This window comes from Xenopus laevis, chromosome 5L (genome assembly GCF_017654675.1).
Source record: "Xenopus laevis strain J_2021 chromosome 5L, Xenopus_laevis_v10.1, whole genome shotgun sequence".
NCBI lineage: Eukaryota > Metazoa > Chordata > Amphibia > Anura > Pipidae > Xenopus > Xenopus laevis.
This window is the reverse complement of record NC_054379.1, coordinates 85,629,686-85,649,953: the sequence shown is the minus strand read 5'-3', so window position 1 is coordinate 85,649,953 and position 20,268 is coordinate 85,629,686. Positions and strand designations below refer to the sequence as shown.

Below are 20,268 nucleotides of genomic sequence, written 5' to 3'. Positions count from 1 at the left end.
CACAGGACAGAATAATAAAAATGGGGTAGCTGGTGTGAATGGTGACTTTTCTTTTCTTGCTTGGATGAGAACCAGTCACAATTGCCCATATTAATAAATAACTTTGCTCACAGTCAGTCTTTACTTTGTCCTATTGAGAAAATTGTTCGCGTGTCGTTCACTCCTTTTGGAGAGTTCTCAAAGTGAGCAGTAGGGGCACCTTTACCTTCCAGTGGAGAATGGACAGGCCAGAGGTTACAGGGGCATATTCAGGGCTTCAATTTATGGTCCCCTTTTTCACTACCTACCATTCATGGGAACGATCAAAGGGCTCCTTGCGTTTTTTAACCAGCTTGCTGGAGCCTAGACCTCATATAAGTGTCTCAGTCATAGTCCTATTATCTAGTGCTGGGTGACACTTAGATACATTATTTCCTGATGTTTTCTGAAGCACATCGATCTCTTCCCACTGGGTCAGGATATTTGAGCACACCAACCCAGAACCAGGAGCACAAATACGTTAATTCCAACAGGACTGGGGGCATCACACTGAAGGGTTGAACATATTGTTGGACATTTATGTATTACCCCAAATTAACTATGTAAATATGTACAAATGAAGCACATGACTGTGGTGTGTGTCTCTACTAATAGAGCATAGTCCAATAATCAGTGTCGATTCCAAAACATTCTTATTCTATTTAGTCAAAAATCATTCACAGTAGTCTAATCTCAGACAGACCCCCAGTCCAAGGGCCAGTAAATAAGTATAATTAAACAAAAAACAAAAGCAGGATAGACCTACTGTTGCTTGAAAAATTGGCCCAGATAATATAAGAATTGAATATCTTTATTAGGACATATTCAAGCCTGATGCGTTTTGGCACTTACCATTGGCACGAAAGTCGTCAGGCTTGAATATTTTTTTTATCTTATCTTATCTTATATTTATATTGTCTTGGCTACTTTTTCAACCAACAGTAAGTCTATCCCAGTTTTGTTTTTTGTTATGTAAATATATAACTTTTTGTTCATCATGAAAATTATCAATAAATGCGTTTCATTTCAGTGTATGATACCTACATAATTACGTTCAAAATAGAACTGACAATACAACAATAAAAACAAAAAACTTCCAATATATTTGTGTGTGTGTGTAAGATTGTATGCTTTTGCATTAGACACATGAGAAGAACATGAAAACATTAGAAACATCAGAATCAAAAGCATCAGCAGTGATTATGTTTGGAGTTTAAAGTGATTGTATACAGTGTATATGTTTGCCTTGTTGTATATGTTTGTCTTGTTGTTAGGTTAAGTGTCTGGGTGTGTTTGTGAATGAACATATGTCTTGTTTGCCTGTTTGTGAATATTTGTCAAAATATTTTTAAATAAAGTAGCATAATTAACTAAAAAGAATGTAATGGTATGCAGAAATGTATAGGAATAGCTTTACACGAATGGATATATATATATTAAAAATATATATATGATTTAATAATTAAAGTACACAATCATTGTGTCATGTATATAAAGAGGACATATTATGAAAATAAATGCTCGTGTTATTTAACGGGTAGTCGTTACAAAACAGGGATATATGTCCATTTATATGTGGCATATTAAATACCTTGTTAAAATCCTTAAGCATCTTATAATATTGTTAATTATTTTATGCCTCTCTTTGCAAAGTCAAATACAGGTGGGGTAAAAATATGAGTCGATTTCCCCCGACAAATGGTAACGTATCCTTGTGTCAGAATGCAGCCAGTTATATAAATGCTACTTTATGTACCTAAACGAGTTTTTCAAACGTATACATAAGGGCAGCAGAAAAGCCTGTGCAGTAGTAACAGTAGAAGGAGTTGTAGGTGCTGGTGGGGTTTTTCCCATCAAGTACCTGCCTGAGTTTTGTTTGGCACACGCCAGGAATCAATAGGAGTTAACAAGTCCTCTAACATTCCTGGTCCCTTTGTTAAACAGCATTTTGCAATAAAGCCAAGGGGAAGAGAATTAAAAATCTTTGAAGTATATTAAACCTCAAAAGAATCATCCGAGTAGACTTAAAGAAGTCACTTATTTTGTAAAACTGGTTTGTCTGGCAAACAATAAGGAGAAGTAAAATTTATGGAGAAATTATACAGTGGATATGTCACTTAAAATATCGTAACTGTCTAGGAGACAATACCCCATGCTGAGGATTAATGGTCCCCCTAGACCTTCTTTGCCCTTGACAAATTGGATTTTTAGGAATGAGAAGGTCGCCTGGACCATTGTCTGGTTACCATTCATGGGAGCTGATTATGCAGGAGGCTTAGGGAAAGTCTCCATGTGACCCTCTTGGCTGAGATTGTGCAGCTGCTGGAGGAGCTCAACTCTCTCACCAAAGTGGGAGCCCTAGAGCATCCCCTCCCGAGCCTATAGAAAAGCCAGAGAGAGTGCAAAGCAGCGTCATTGTGCAGGCGGAGATAAGCCTGAGTGCTGTCCTCCCCTCTCTCTCTCTCTCTCTGCTTCTGTCACTGCCAACTACTGGGGGTCCTGCTGCCAGCATGCATTGCAACAGGGCTCTGGCTGTCAGCATCTGCGCCGACAACTGCATCCCAGCCGGACTGCGACTTGGACCCATCATTGGCATCTTCAAACTGGGGAAGTATTTGACAGATCGCAGGGAACCTGGACCCAAGAAAAAGGTATTTGATTTTTCGAATAGCTTATTGCTGATCCTAAAAAAGATGTACAAGGGCAGATTAATAACTCCTGCAGGACATCACATATATTGTACAAGAGGAAGGGGATTTAAACAGATTGCACATCCCTGTCCTAAATAATACATATATAACTTTAACTTAATGTCTGATTTTACTTTTTATCTATCTATCTATCTATCTATCTATCTATCTATCTATCTATCTATCTATCTATCTATCTATCTATCTATCTATCATCTATCTATCTATCTATCTTACTTGCAAGTTGCAATTCTTATTTACTGTAAAATTGGTCTATTGCATTATTACATGGACCACTGTAATAACTCTACCCTAGTAGGTGGTAAATATCGAAACGAAAAGAGTAATCTTTCTAATCTATTTATACAACATCTATCATCTATCTATCTATCTATCTATCTATCTATCTATCTATCTTATCTATCTATCTATCTATCTATCTATCTATCTATCTATCTATCTATCTATCTATCTATCTATCTATCTATCTATCTATCTATCTATCATCTATCTATCTATCGATCTACCTTTATTTATAATCCTATGCAGCTAATTAAACATGATCATTACGTCATAAGGGTATATGTAATTCATTTTTGTTGTCCCAACACTTATAGCTGCCCAATATTTTTACAGCCCTCCAGTTATTCGTTTCAATGCATTTATGGTGACGTATAATTTGCAATAACCAAGTGTTGAGAGAGCAGGGAGGGCACCTTAATTATATATAATTTATTTAATGCATAACCGTTTAATAGTTATTTAATTGCCTATTTTTTGGGGGTGGCATATACGTGCTGTCTTTATTTCTGTCGTTATCTACAAATAATTCAGTGGCTGAAAGTAATAAAGTGAAAACAAGTGCAGTGCACTGCTATAGGAATAATAAGTAATGGCAAAAACAGAAGCGTTATCAGTAAATAATGAGCAGGGCACACAAGGGGGGCTGGAAAAAAAATCAATGGCTTTTGTCACACGTTCCGCTCCGATTTTTAATGTCTTTTAATTGTTTTTGAACGCTCTGCCAGACTTTTCAAATTTATTTCTCATCATCTGGCTCCATTGGCTTCTCACATTAGTCTGCATTGTTAAAGTGACTTTTATTACATGCCCATTCAACTATATAAGCCTTAATACGCTCCTTTACTATATGGTCCCTTTGGGATGTGGTAATGATGGAAGTCACGCTCATAGATCTGGGCAGTAGTTGTTAAATACTCAATGGTTTATTGCGTTTGAATGCAAAAAAAGAGAAAACATTTTGCTTTGATCGATTGTTTTACACACGCACATAGCCCTCTGTGTTTAACGATCACCCCTATACTGAGCGACAACAATTGAGTGATCTTTTGGTTTTCTAGGTGCGTTTTATGAGAGGGGAGCTGCTGGATGAGTCTGGGGGTCCTGCCACAGAATGGATGGGCTTAATTCGTGCAGCCAGAAACAATCATGAACAGAATCTAGAAGCTATATCTGATTTACCAGGAGGCCAGGTACAAATCTATTGTCTCTTTACTTGGAAAAATGTGTGTCTATTTCTTCTCCATCCATCCATCGTCCTGTATGTGTCACCTATCAGTCATCTAACATCTATGTTCATGATAATTATCGCCAAATCTCTCTCTATATAATATCTATCCATCTATTTGTGTATTCGTCCCTGTGCCCATATGAGTAAAGCTGCGGTCTAATACATCAGCATTGCCCTGTTTGTGTCCCACAGATATATTACAGGACTCTCAGGGATGTGCAGCCAGGAGAAGAACTCACTGTGTGGTACTCCAGCTCCCTAGCGCAGTGGTTGGACATCTCTACTACAGCCACTCCGACCCATGATGAAAAAGGTATGTACTAAATCTACTACAAATGGTCATACCGCCTTATTACTTACTAGCCACTCTGTATAGAGTTTACTACAGTAGGTTAAGACATCACTGTTAGGAACAAATTAAATGATTCACTGATGATGAAAAGATAGTGAAATAGCTGGACAGGCAGATTACATAGGGATAGATAGATGAAAGAAAGAAAAATAAATAACTAAACAAAGGCAAGTAAACAGTATAGAAACTGCATATAAGTTACCCAGCATGTACTATTGTAACGTATTGTGATGTAGGCTATATCAATCTATAAACGATTTCATACACTTCCTTCTTTGCTTTTATTTTAGCACTGTACTGCACCAGTATATATTAGCTCTATACTACCACGTGGTTAGGCAGTGAAATGGTTACATATACTGTGCGTTTCACTAAGACTCTGAATTTCTCCAAATCAGTTATCCCATATATACTATAATATGATATAATAGATATTGCTACGTTTGGGTGTACTGATTTGTACATTTCTGCCATTACAATTTTCATCCACTTGCTCTAAAAGACAAATAGGAATAGGGGTCAGGGTTAGGGATAAATGGATGATAGATAGATGATAGATAGATAGATAGATAATAGATAGATAGATAGATAGATAGATAATAGATAGATAATAGATAGATAGATAGATAGATAGATAGATAGATAGATAGATAGATAGATAGATAGATAATAGATAGATAGATAGATAGATAGATAGATAGATAGATGATATATAGATAAATAATAATTAGATAGATAGGATAGATAGATAGATAGATAGATAGATAGATAGATAGATAGATATACAGATATATAGATAGATAGATAGATGGATGGATAGATAGATAGATAGATAGATAGATAGATAGATAGAAAGCTAGATAGCTGGCATTCTGCATAGTAAAATGATTATTTGTAGCGCAGTACTTCGCCCCCGAACCAAAACAAGCAAAGAGACAAACTAAGCGTGCATACTAATAATGTCTCCTCTGCTTTAGAGGCTTGTGTTTTCCAGTGTTACCGTTTTAGAGAAAATTTCGTTCAAATGTCAAAGATGTCTAAATTAGCTCATATATGTTTTTATGCGTTTTAATCGTGAGTAGGAACACAGTTGTGTTCTAACTATGCTTGCTCGATTATATATGATAATATGTAGTTAGAACTATAGATAGAATATCAGTCGGTATTTGTACTAGAGTCCTCGAACCAATATCCATTCATACTCAGACGAATATTTATACAGGAAAATACGAAAATACTCCCAAAAATAACAATAACGAAAACGACAGTAGGAACAAAAATCATTCTCTATATCACCGTAATGTACGTAACCAATACATAATTAAGTTAAAAAACGTTGTATCTATTTTTGTAACTGCGGCTGCAGTAGGCACGTTTTTTTTCCTCACACTGTTGAAAATTCAGAAAATTTCCATTGTAGGAAGAAATCATTATTTTAACAAATCACTGAGGATATAAACGGCTAATCAGAATTACACGCGTAATAACTGGATTAAAGAATTATATTAGTAATCTGTTTAACGCCCGGATACGACTTTGCAATAAATCTCTGCCCTGGGGCTTCTCTTAAAACGATTTGTATTACAGAGTCATCATAGTTTTTTTTTTTTTTTATCATATTTGCTACATTACTGTAATACACGTGGATAAACAAGTCAATGTCATTACTGCTTGTGAGGCTCAACTCAGCATATAATGATCTGCCACTGCACCCATTTTTATAGTTCCCAAAATTTCTGGATATTGATACTTTAAGAAATCAGATCTGATTTTAGCTAATAATAAAAATAATACTATTTTTGCATGATAATGTACTTTATTGTACGTTATTATTGCCATCAAAACTGCTTTGTAAATACAATAATACAATAATCACGTTAGCGCTGGCTTTAGCATTAAATCAAAGCAAACGGGAACGGCGATAAAAGACTTGTGAATATGATGTCCCGCATTGTTAGGAGGAGCCGAGGAGTACATCATCATTAGGGTCTTTTGTTGAGTGGAGTTCCTAAATTGCCTGCCATACGTTACCTATTTTCCTAATGTCAACAGATGGGCCAAATCCCAGTGCAGTGAGCAGTCTTCTCCTCTTGTGATTGCTCTAAAACAACTGCCTGGGGCCTAACCCCAAAGAACAAGCAGTTGAGCCTTAGCGCTTTGTGCCTGGGAAACATCACATCGGCTCCTTGTAGTTTTGCATTAGCGCAGGGGAAAATAGGGGGAGACTGAAATTCCAACTTCATAGTGTATAGTCACACAGCTATTTTATTATGAACATAAGTATTACTGACTATCCTAATGCTGTTCTGTTAACACTATTGTTTGCTAACCCTACCCATGTCTGTTCTATTTTGCAGGAGAGGAGCGCTACATCTGCTGGTATTGCTGGAGAACATTTAAATTCCCTAACACCCTAAAAGCCCACGTTCGTTTTCACTGCGCCCTTAACAACAGCAGGGGTTTCCTGCATAACGATCAGGTTAGAAGCTCTGAATCCTTTTCCGCATCACCCAAAATCTCAGAAGGAGTGTCCAACACGGCTCCCCCTATGAGGACCAACCCCCAACTGGCCAACGGGTTAAACAGGGACGCTATTAAAAGGGAGGCCTCCTTATCTCCAGTACTGAGCAAGCTTGGGGTGATCAAGAAGGCTTTGGGCAAAGAACAACAGGACAGAGCCTTGGATATGAGTGTGGGATCTACACGAAACCACAGCCAGTTTATTGGCATAGTGGGCAGTGCATGTGGAGGGAATGGCATGGCATTTTATCCAGGAATCAGGTCTGCTTTTAAACCAACTGGACTATCCAAATTACCCCATACCGATTCAGTCAGAGAAGATTCAAAGGCCACCAGCATAGGATTCAGCAAACTATTGGGGGGTATCAAGCCTAGCCGCACAGGGAATGAATCTCTGATCAGTAGCCACCAATCCAAGTGTCTGTCTGGTGGAGATGGCTCCTCCAGCATCTTGTCATGTGCCACTGGGATAAGGGGTTTCCCTATCTTATCCCATTTGGAGGAAACATCAGCCTTCAAACATGTAGAAAGGGGGGTCCATGCCAGCCTCTCCCCCACCAGTCGCTACAGCCATATGCCTTCAGCAGGACATCACTTTGAGAGGTTCTCCATTCCTCCATTTGAAGGCATCAAGTCATACTCCTCAGAATGTAATATCCCAGTCATGCCTTTCACTGTGTACAACGGGGAACTTCTTTACAGCACTCCATACTATCCCTTCAAATTTCATTTCAGCAACCTCATTAAGTACCCTGAGTCAGTATCTTATTTCAATGCTGGGCCAGCTATTAACCCAGAGTTGGGCTCCATTGCCTCCAGCATAGACCGTGAGCTTGCCATGCACAGCCATCAGCTTTCTGAGATAGCAAGTGAGAAGGGCAGAGCGGGCAGGATAGAGAGTCTTGCAGGAGGGGCAGCACCTGGTACAGGCAAACCCAAGAAAGGGCACCTTTGCCTTTACTGTGGCAAGTTGTACTCTAGGAAATATGGCTTGAAAATCCACATGAGGACTCACACTGGCTACAAGCCTCTGAAATGTAAGGTTTGCCTGAGGCCATTTGGGGACCCAAGCAATCTCAACAAGCACATTCGCTTGCATGCAGAGGGCAACACTCCCTACCGCTGTGAGCACTGTGGCAAGGTATTGGTGCGGCGGCGAGATTTGGAGAGGCATGTGAAGTCTAGGCACCCCGGCCAGACCATCAGCAGCAAGGAACAGGAGCAGACCGAGCCACCTTATTCCCAGGCAGATCCCAGAAGTGAGGACAATGACAGTGAAGTGGATGTGTGTTTCACTGATGAACAAAGTGACCAGGAAACTGGAAGCAGCAAGGAACCCTAACCAGCACATATATAGGCATAGAGCTTTATCAGAAAATTCAGTTGTATATAAATATATGCAGATCTATTATTCACTATTTGTTAGGGTTTATTTATGTGATTCAAAATGCAACCCAGTTTTTGGACTCTTGATTGCCATTTGGACATTGTTCTACAGACTGGCAAGTGAAAGACTTGTATATGAAGTGTGTATGTGTGTGAGTGATATTATGGGGGAGTGTCATAAAAGTAGCACTTTTTTATAAGCGGGGAAAGCAATCCCTGTGTAATCAGATATGTGCATTACCCAACAGTGGAACTGTATGCCCATCCTTTTGGTGCTGTTTAACTGACACAACCCCTCTTTGTTATTAGGGGGTTGATCATCCAGTTTAGGATTCTACTGCAACATGAAATGGTCTCAAAAATGGCTATAGCAGATGTTTACCAGCCTCTCAATGTGCTATAGACTACTGAACAGTTTGGGAGAATGCAAGAACCTATTTTAGCTTCAACAGAACAGAACACAATAGAGCAAAGGTTCAAAACGGAGAGGGCCCAAAGTAGTGGATGGGAGAATTGTGAGCAGCTCAAAAAGAAATTCGGGAAGGTTTTGGGTTGATTGTTTAGTTGGGTTATAGCACAATAGCAGGGGACTATTAAACCAAGATAAAGGGCCTTAAAATCCAAAACCTCTGCTTTGGAGCATTTACAAAGTGATTTCACCTTGTGAAGGCAATAGATTAGTGGAAAAAAGCAAAAGCAGGCACTTTCAATTTATTGCATTTGCTCTTTTGCACTAAGGCCTATGCTGACAGTGATGGAGGTCTTTGTTTTATGATGTATAAAAGTAATATACAGCAAAATTACATTCTAACTTGGCCTCTGAGTCAGGTACTGTAAACACAGTTAAGGTGTAGTGCACATATTTGCAATGGGTGATGCCAAACCGCAGTCATGTGTCTATTGTTGTTTCAACAAAAAATCTGTTTTATATGTCTTGTAGTTTTTCTTTTTTAATGACTCATGGTATAGAGTGAATACAGTTATTTGGTCTTGATTCAGTTTGTTTTTTGCGATTTTCTAAATAAATGTAATTATTATATTCTGCTTGTCTACTGGATACTAAATAAGCATGTGTCTTATGTTGTATATTTTGTATGTGGAAAACTAATGGTTGTGTCAGATCTCAGCCCTATATTTACTAAGGTGTAGGTGCTCCTGAATGAATGGAGAGGCGCTAGAAATAAAACACAATCTATGCCCAGTTAGCTTTAGAAAACGATTAGCCTTTTCTTCAACTATTCATTTAATTATGAATTCTTTTGAGTATTGTCATATGGAATAATTGAATTACTTAACTGGCTTAAATCTAATTCATTGCACTTATTAGTGTATCCCACTCTAGCGTATAGGCTTCATACTGCAAATATAACCTGTAGAGTCAATAAATTGGTCCATACCTACTCTAATATGCCTGCAGTATTTATGTTGGCCATGGCCTTTGCATATATTTATTAACCCTTCAGTCTGATGGGTTAAAGACAGCATTGCTTCTTTTGTGCACCACTGTTAAACTGTTTGAAAAAGGCTTCAGTCAAATTTAAGTTGGAAAGTGAACTGCAGTGATACATGGGATAGGCTCTAATAATGGCACCCAGCAAACTGAGCAGTTTTAACTCTTTCAGGGTTATAGCTGGCCAGGGCCACTTTAAAGGGGATTGAAACTCAAAAACATGAATTGATGTCTGATCACTTTTGCAAAGATGACAGTCTGAAATTTTAGAATTTTTAGGCAGATTTATACTGTTAGACAGGCATTAACTCAGCAGCTCTGTTTGGAGGCCAAGAGCATCATGGGCCCTAACTGTTCATTTTCTATGCACTTCTTGAATTCAGTTAACCCTAGGTTAGCCAACATTCAGTTAAGACAAACACTTGCTATCAGAAGTCTAAACTGCAAATACCTAAAAAATGAAGAAATTAACTCAAATTGCAAAAGTGCAAGAGCAACAATTTGAGTAACTTTACATCAAATAATTTGATGAGATTTGATCCCTTTTAAAGTAACAAGGGGCTCAGGGCAAAAATTGGCCCCCACAGCACCAAGACATTTTTAGCATTACTATCTCTCATTTTATGCTCATTGCTGGAAAATAAACAAGCAGAGTCTCACCTCTACACGGGTCTTCACTACACATGCCAGATTTATATATAAAGATCCTTTAGTAAATTTTTTTTACATTAGTAAAAGCAAAAGTTTTATATTTCTTTAGAGTTGATTAAAATGTGGGGTCTGCCATTAGTTATGGATACTTCATGCAGAAGTTATAGCAGTTGACAGGTCAGATGGTGGGCTCTCTGTTCTGGAGGACTCATGGTCAAATGCCCCCATTTGCCCATTTGGAAAAATGGCACTACAGCTGGTTCATTTCCAGGAGGCATAAAAAGCAGCATCTTATTGTTCCCCATTCAGCTATGTGGTCGCAATAGTATATTTTACCCTACCAACCAGGCAATGTTTTATTGAGAGACTAAATATAGAGTAAAGATAGGGTAGGGACTGAATAGTAAGATAAGTACGAAAAGGTAACAATTCAACTGCTGCCTCAAAGCAATCATTTTTTGGTTGCCTGGGTCAGTGACTCCAACTTGAAAGCTGGAAAGAGGCAGAAAAATAAATAAATAATTGAAAAAGTATAAAAAAATTGAAGACCAATATAAAGTTGAAAAGAACAGGACATACAATACTATTCCAAATGTTGTTGTAGAGAAGGTAGAAAGTGGGAATAGCAGGTATAACAAAGCAAAATTGAGTAATCAGGACAGGATGTCAATGGCAATGCTTTATATTCATGTCACATAAAAATAAAGGCATCCTACCCCCAGTATCCTATATGCAATGTTAACATTAAAGGCACAGTTTAGTGTAAAAATAAAAACTGGGTAAATAAATAGGCTGTGCAAAATAAAAAGTGTTTCTAATATAGTTAGTTAGTCAAAAACGTAATGTATAAAGGCTGGAGTGACTGGATGTCTAACAGAACATAACATAACACAACTTCCTGCTTTTCAGCTCTCTAACTCTGAGTTAGTCAGTGACTTGAAGGGGGACCACATCGGACATAAATGTTTAGTGAGTTTGTAATTGGTCCTCAGCATTCAGGTCAGATTCAAAAGCAACAGTTATGACCCATGTCCCCCCCCTCAAGTCACTGACTAGCATTTAGTTTATATTAAGTAAAAAAAAAAATCAGAATTAGCATTTAATATTTTCTTGTCAATCCCACGCACCAGTTTATGGTGATTTGCAATACTGATGAGTGGTTGAGGAATTTCCTGACATGTACTGCCTTTTCCCAACCTACGCTCAAGCAGACACAAAAGTTTTCAATGTTTTTAAAAACAGCACTCATCTTGCATCCTTTTATACTGTCAGAATGAAGTGGGATAGGAGGGGTAACACCACTGGAGGTGTATAGGCAGTTACATCACCAGAAAATGTGGGGTATGGGTTATGATGTCACTAGCATAAAGGGGCAGTTTTAAATGTTAGTCCTACAAACTACCCAAACCTACACCTAGGGGCAGATTTACCTAGGGTCGAATATCGAGGGTTAATTATCCCTCGATATTCGACCATCGAAGTAAAATCCTTCGACTTCGAATATCGAAGTCGAATGATTTTGCACTATTCCTACGATCGAACGTTCAAAGGAATAATCGTTCGATCGAATGATTAAATCCTTTGAATAGAATGATTCGAAGGATTTTAATCCATCGATCAAAGGATATTCCTTCGATCAGAAAATTGTTAGGAAGCCTATGGGGACCTTCCCCATAGGCTAACATTGGCTTTGGTAGGTTTTAAGTGGCGAACTAGGGGGTCGAAGAATTTTTTAAAGAGACAGTACTTTGACTATCAAAAGGTCGAATATTCGAACGATTTTTAGTTCGAATCGTTCGATTCGAAGTCGAAGGGCGTAGTCGAAGGTCGAAGTAGCCCATTCGATGGTCGAAGTAGCCAAAAAAAAACATTCGAAATTCGAACTATTTCTCCTCTATTCCTTCACTCGTAGAGTTGGGCCCCCTAGAGTTTTTTTGTTGACCCAAAACTTGTAGAAAGGTGAGTTTCCAACTTGCCTGAGAATCACTTATTAATAACCTTAACAGGAACAGAATCTTCATTGCGGACGTGAACCACTTGCTCACCATGCTGTATAATGTAAGAGGTGTAATTTGTTTGGAATAATTTGCAAAGTGAAACATTGCCCTGCACATGTTGTTATTTATTAAGCTAGGTAAGATTGGTATGTTTAATGTGCAAACATAATTATGAATTTTCAATGCATCGCAAATATCCTTAGGAACGGTTTAAATATGGCATAATCGCAAATTGCAAATATTTATGCATTTAAGTTATACCACAACTTTAGTGGAGGAAAAATTTTTAAAAAGCAGTTTTTGCCAATTGCGAATGTAAATTTCCTTCAACACTACTGTATATTCGCACACAACAACCTCGCATAGTGGCTGCACTCACATACACACTCAACCTCATTTGAGAGCCATTTGCAAATATTTGCGCTCAATGCGAATTCACAAAGGAGAAAAGACAGTGCAGTGCAATATTTAAATGGTTAGAAAAAACATGGCCAATACAACCATTTGCGAATAAATATGCGCTGCTCAAACTCTATAATTGGCCCCACTATCATACTAAGATTGACATTTTACTTGTGATCATTGTACTGATAAAAAGTTGTTCGGATCCCTTCCCAGGCAAGATAAAAAAATAGGTGCTCAGATTCCATAGAAGTAGCAAAAAGAGCATTTGATAAAAATGAAAATTCTTATTGGAGTGTGGCAGAGCAGGAAGACATCTAAAAGAAAGATTTAATCCCTTTTGTCTGCTAACAATGACAGGAATGGCATCTGCCTGTCACTAAAATATATATAGGGATAGATTTCAACCCCAAAATAAGCATTGTTTGGCAGAAATAATTTTCCATGAAAATGTTCTCCTATATGTTACTAAATTAATGCTCTGATCAGGACGAAGTATGGTGGTCTATGAGAAATGCGTAGCATAGGTCCAAAACCCTTTTTACCCATGAGCCACATTTAAAGGTAAGAAAAGTTGGAGAGCAACATAAGAATGCAAAAAAAATCCAAGGGGTGCCAGATATGGGCTGTGATTGGCTGTTGGTAGCTCCTCTGTGGACTAGCAGAGATGCTCTATTTGGTAGTATACATGGTTTATAGGCAACAAAATCTTGCCTTCAAGCCAGGAATTCAAAAATAAGCTCCTGCTTTGAGGCCATGAGAGCAACATACAGTAGAACCACTGGTTGGGGATTACTGGCGTAGATGATGAGGATATCATTCCAATAAGGAATTTGAACTAATTTATTATATTATGCTTGTTTTAATTCATAAATCTTGTGAGTATACCCAGCTGGGGCTTTTAAATCAATATTAAAGCTGCATTTCACGATATGGCATTTCTCTACTCTGACCTAAGGATATCAGATGATTGAGCTGTATGATTATGTTTAAATTCTGTTAATCCTATATCTGGTGGGTCTGTGATCTTGCCATAACAGATAAGCCACCTCTTCTGTGTCCCCATCTGCACTTTTTTCACACTAAGGGGCATATTTATAAAGGGTCAAATTTCGAATTTGAAAACTGCGGAATTCGAATTTAAAAAGACCAATCGAAATCAAGTCAAAGTTTTTTTTGGCCGAATAGGTCAGTTTTCAATCGAATAGGTCCGTATTCAGCCAAATTAGAATTGTATGAATCGGTTTAATAGCGCATTAGATCGGATTCGATTCCCCAAAAAAACTTAGATTTTTCAAAGTCCACCAATTGACTCCAAATAGGTTCTAGGAAGTCCCCCATAGGCTAAAACAGCAATTCAGCAGGCTTTAGATGGCGAATGGTCGAAGTGGAATTTTTAAAGAGACAGTACATGATACATTTTGAAATTCAAATTTTCAAATTTTTTTCAAATTTGAATCGAATTTGGACTATTACCTAGTCGAAGTACACAAAAATTAGCTCGAAAGTCCAATTTTTTAAATTTGAATTTTCACTTCGACTTTTGCTAAATCTGCCACTAGGCATTTTAATTAATAGCACTTCTTCATATTTTGGAATTTCTGCTGCAGAAGTTCTCTGCGCTTCCCTGCATAAACCTATATATTTTACAAAGAGATACCTGGCGTTCAGACAATGATGTGTATTTCACTGGTTTGTTTTTACACTGCTTGGTAAATAAGCCCCTAAATATAGGCTTCTCTGATAATTAATATAGAATTAATAATTAATATTCTATACAGAAACATAAATAATATTGATGCAGTTTTCTATTGCAGTATTGAAGGGGCAGTTCCCCTGCACAAGGGCAAACAGTTACAGAGTCATGCTGAACCCCCACTGCTGTGAAATCATTTAGCCCCCATTAACTTAATCATGGTATAAGTTGGTATAGTATGGTTAGGTGTTAGAGCTCAGCACTGTCACTTATGTCCCAAACCCCATAGTATTGAATAGAGTGGTTAGACACATTTTGTGGAATTGACACATTGAGGACATGAGTAACTTCTTTGATACGTGTTTTTAAAGTCAATAATGCATAATATACATTTCTGAAAAAGAAAAAAGAAATATCAATTGAAAGAAAATCATTATTTGTGTTGTATGTTTTGTGATGGTGAACTAACCCTTTAACAGAATTTCAGTTTATGATTACAGTTTAGGAGGTTTGCAATAATTAATATCTCAATAACATTAGCATATTCTTCTGGCCAGTCAAGTGTGGATTCTTAATAATGTGTGTCTTTTTCAAAATAATGTTATGCAAAGCCAATTTCTGTTCACAATGCTACAGGAAAAGTGGAAACATAAAGGTCAACATGACCTTTAAAAAAGTGCTACTTCTGTCGCAGAAGAAAAGAAGCCAAGGGCATGAAGGAGAAGCTGTGGGTAGTTCATGTGAGGGTTATCTATTCCAGACTGAATGCTTCACTTCCTTTGTCTCACCTGACTGCATTTTCCTACCATTTTTCTCTCCATACATACTTAACCAATGAATCCAAAGATGCACAGTAATCTTACTCTAAGAACTCACTGCACCTTCTTCCCTTTGGGTATGCCTTTTTATGGTGATTTATTGTACACCGGGTTTCATAATGTTTCAGTTTCAAAATGATTCCATTAAAGGCTTAGCAGGATTCTCAGGACCTTAACACAATGGGTGTTAGGCTTAGCCTCAGTTAAGGATAGATTAACTAGTCAAAACAACTGAATAACAAATCACTTTATGAGCTGGTTAGAGGAGCACCATATTCATCTATACATCTTTCTCTACTTTTTTGAATTCACAAAAAAGGGAAATTAAAGTTCCAGCGAAGAAAAATATTTTAACATGGGGTTACAGATATAAAATATGGAATCTGCTTTTAGGGTATTTTCGAAAATAGTTTTAGGTTCAATACAGATCTTATACTTGTCCATGCGGAATATACTTTCTGTTCTGCAATGTGTCAGACAGGTGGAGTTCTGTTTCTGCACAGGCAGCACAGATAGCGTCTGTAAACTAGTCTGGGGCATATTCCTGTCAATTTCACAGACTAGCAACTCTCTGACACTGGAGCAGAAAGTACCCCATGATCTTTGAGGATCTTATTTCCTAAAATATATTATCACATATAAACAAAATATGCCACTGTTTTGATATGTTGGTGCATATCTATTTTATGATAAGCTATAACAAGTAAAGGTAAAGGATCCTTTATCAAGAAAGCTCTGAATTACGAGAAGGAAGTCTCCCATAGACTCCATTTATCCAAAGATTCCAAATTTTTAAAAATTATTTATTTTTGGAATCTTTATCCAAAGATTCCAAATTTGTAAAAATTATTTCCTTTTTCTGTGTAACAATAAAACAGGACATTGTACTTGATCCAAACTAAGATACAATTAAATGATAAATCAGGGGGTTTTGGGGTCTCCAAGGTAGAAAATGATTACTCACCACATAAGGTTAGAGGCCCAGCTGCACCGCCCTGAGCCCTCACCAAGGGGAGCTGACAAACCGAAAATTCTTTGGAGCAGGCACTCAATAAGGGCAAACTTACACCAGGCCTATGATTAAGTGTTTTGTAACACGAAACGCATGAGGCTGTGGACACAATAAACTCTTTTTCACTTTGAACGAACTGCCTGGTGGAAGTTTTCCGATGAAAAGCATGGAACAATCGTAAGATTCAAGGTTTCGCTCTATTGTTCGATCCGATAAAATCAAGTTAATTTATTAATAAATAAGGCAAAATTGAGTATGGGAGTTTGGTCAAGCTTTTTTTATTGGGACAATGAGATAAATTTGGATCTTAGTAAATAACCCCCCAAATGTTTAGCAAACCACAACAGTGCCAGGGGTAACACCCACAAGCGCATTGTTGCTATCAGCATTCAACTACAGTTCCATAGAGTTCAATAAAACAGACAATAGAGGATTTATTTTAGCTGGGATATATATATATATATATATATATATTCGAAAGCTCCAAGATGGAGCTGAAACGTCGGATTTAATAAAACCTCCTTTGCATCAACTTCTTTTTGTTTGAAATTCCTTGGAGTGCTGTCACACTGCATGATTATATATATATATATATATATATATATATATATATATATATATATATACTGATGAACGCTCGCACTCGAATCCAGACTTAAATTCACTGTGGGTGCTGGGTCAAAAGTTCGAGCATACAGCAATTAGACAGGGACCCGCACTCCAATGTTGAGTGAAGAAAATTAGTTTTTATTCAAACTTGTGCATCCAACGTTTCGGCCCATGCCTCGGCCTTTATCAAGGATCCTTGATAAAGGCCTAGGCATGGGCCGAAACGTTGGATGCACAAGTTTAAATAAAAACTAATTTTCTTCACTCAACATTGGAGTGCGGGTCCCTGTCTAATTGATATATATATATATATATATATATATATATATATATATATACATACATATATAACCCAACAGTCCGCACTCTCTGTGTCCATTGATTAAACTCCGGGTGCCCCACTTAGTTGCATGTAGAATATTTATTCAGAAAATGTGCGCACTCCAGTTTTAGATTCTCCATTTATTTCAATATAAAATAATACATTAACATTTTAATTGTGGTCTGAAACCTTTGTCGAAATGTTTATCCATATAAACTTCACAATGATGTTCCATTTAAATATACTATATGGTGGCTGCTATGGTAGGAGGCTACCATAGCAGCCACCATACTCAGAACAATGGGGATAGAGACCATCCACATGATTTAATCAATACACACAAATGAAAATAAATATACATTCATGATATAGATTTCAGATATGTATTTCATCACTTAGACAAAATAAAAATCCATTATGTAAATTTATCTATCATAAGTATATCATCGTTTATCAAGAAAACAAATAAGGGAGCAGTACTCATGAAGTCCTTTAGGGGATAAGGTGCCCACTTTTTTTTATCCAAAACAATTCTCGTTGTAATAGCAGCCTTGACATATATATATATATATATATATATATATATATATATATATATATATATATATATATATATATAGATAGATATAGATATAGATATAGATATAGATATATATATATTTAGAAAGGCTTATGGCACACACTTACTGGAACAAGGACCCAGGTGCTATTCAGAAAAAATGATATATCCATGTAGAAACCTGAAGCACACTGGGATTTGTCAAGATAAAACGTATTTTATTAGATCAACGTTTCGGTCCTCACAGGAACCTTTATCAAGATATATATATATATATATATATATATATATATATATATATATATATATATATATATATATATATATATATATATAAATATATAAACAAAGCCTCTATATGCAGTTAGTCTGACTTTACTTACATATATTTAGATCTAAACTCTGGATTTATCCTATCAATGCGAAACTCAAAGCTAATAAACTGAGAAGGCTAGGGAATGTTAGGATGTACTTGGCAATGTGCTAATAGACTTCACTGAACTTTCATCACCTATTAACAAGGTAATAGAGGCCTGACACTTCTTGTGTTAAGCTGAGAGAGGTCCTTGTTATTCAGGACTCTCTGTTTCCATAATCAAGTACGGGGGGGGGGGAGAATGTGAACTGTTTGCAGTTCAATTACATGTATCATTTACTACCACCGTGGCACAACAAAGTGCCTCCATCAGCCTTGGATTTTCTTCAGGGTTTTCTTAATTGCTACTTGAACATACTGATTTATAAAGTACTGAAACTTTAAGTATGTTTTTCGTTCACAGGGCCCATCACCACGTCCTGCTTATTTGATTTATATTTTGTGTTAGCTATCTACACTCTAGATGCTTGCAGTTGTGAAAACAATAGACAAATAGAGCTGTATCTTTTTTTCCAGATGAAAAGTAACACAACTTAATTTTGAACAAAGATAAAAGAAATACTTCATAAGTTAAACTCCTACAGTGCACACAATTAATAGATATGGCGAAGAAGAGACCTCTCCCCTCCCGGTTTGTGCCTATTTTTCCAAGTTTAAGGGCACATGGTACATGGGGTGATTTTATGTACTGTGCCTGCTACATTTTCCTTAGTAGCCTCCAATTAAAGCACAATCAACTGAAAGTGGTTGATGTAATGCTTCTATGGTGATTGTTACTTGAAATAACCACTGTTGCATGCAAAACCACTACTAGCCGACATTGTAACACAGATTAACCTGATTGCTTCTTCAGGGTTACACTGCAACATGATTTTTAGGATATGGCATCTCATGAGCCACTTGGGAGAACAATTTAGATAAAAGCAAATTGTAGGCTATACATCAAGGCACACATGTGATCTAGATATGGAGTGAACGGTTGTAGGGGCATTGGCTAAACTGGCTACAATTTAGCTTAAGTGCAGTAACCCCAAGCAACAATAAGGCATTAGCTTTCATTAATGTAATGTCACGTTGAGTGATCAAAGCTAACTGCTCCTTGGTTGCTCTGGGTAACTGCACCGATACAAAATTGCTCAAATGTTAGTGAACCAGTATATAATACCTTCAGCTTGTTTATTGGTCTTCTAAACTGACTTTTAGATCTGCATAGTTTCTAGATATGGCCGCTTCGGGATTGTCATACCTAATTCATAAAAAAAGAAGGTAATGTCTGTGAACTAGCCTTTGGGTTGGTCTCTTTAACACCTATATTTACCCTCCTTTTCCTGTACTTTTAACATTAAACATTATTATAGCAGCATTAATTAGTTTTTGGAGTATTAAAAAATGAAAAATGTGCAGCAGCAGATTCTTTACTATGTGCATCTAAAACCTAGGGTCTATACCACCCAATAATTTGGATTTCTGTGGGTTTGGTCAGGGAGAACTAAAGCAAACCAAATCAACCTGAACCAATGGTGTCTGCTTCTGGTTTCAATAAAGGAAATGGCTGGCAGTACAGCAGTAAATATACCTAGAGACTAGTGGTGTGCGGGCTGGCCCGATACCATTAGAACCCGCAGGTTTACCCATGGGTCGGGCAGGTTTGGGTTGACTTCGCTGCTCCTCTTCCTATAAAACAAGAAGGCAGAAGTCCTTCCGCCTTCCTGTTCTATAGGCTTCCACCTGCCCCACCCCTTTTGTGACATCATCCAGAGAGTGGGTCAGTTCGGGTCTGTAAATTGAGGGGGGAAGGTGGCTGCGGGTTGGTGCGGTTGGGCAGGTGCGGGTCCGGGTTGGGTACGGTCAAGGCTTGCCTCTCATGTACAGCTGACGG

General features: G+C 37.4%; 1 protein-coding gene across 1 annotated transcript; it reads left to right on the top strand.

The window, feature by feature from the left end:
- Positions 1-2,448: 2,448 nt before the first annotated feature.
- prdm13.L (PR domain containing 13 L homeolog) lies at positions 2,449-9,536 on the top strand. The gene is made up of 4 exons (XM_018263370.2): positions 2,449-2,669; positions 4,070-4,201; positions 4,432-4,552; positions 6,949-9,536. Exons 1-4 carry the CDS (start codon positions 2,529-2,531, stop codon positions 8,451-8,453), a joined length of 1,899 nt encoding a protein of 632 aa, XP_018118859.1. The 5' UTR covers positions 2,449-2,528; the 3' UTR covers positions 8,454-9,536.
- Positions 9,537-20,268: the final 10,732 nt, after the last annotated feature.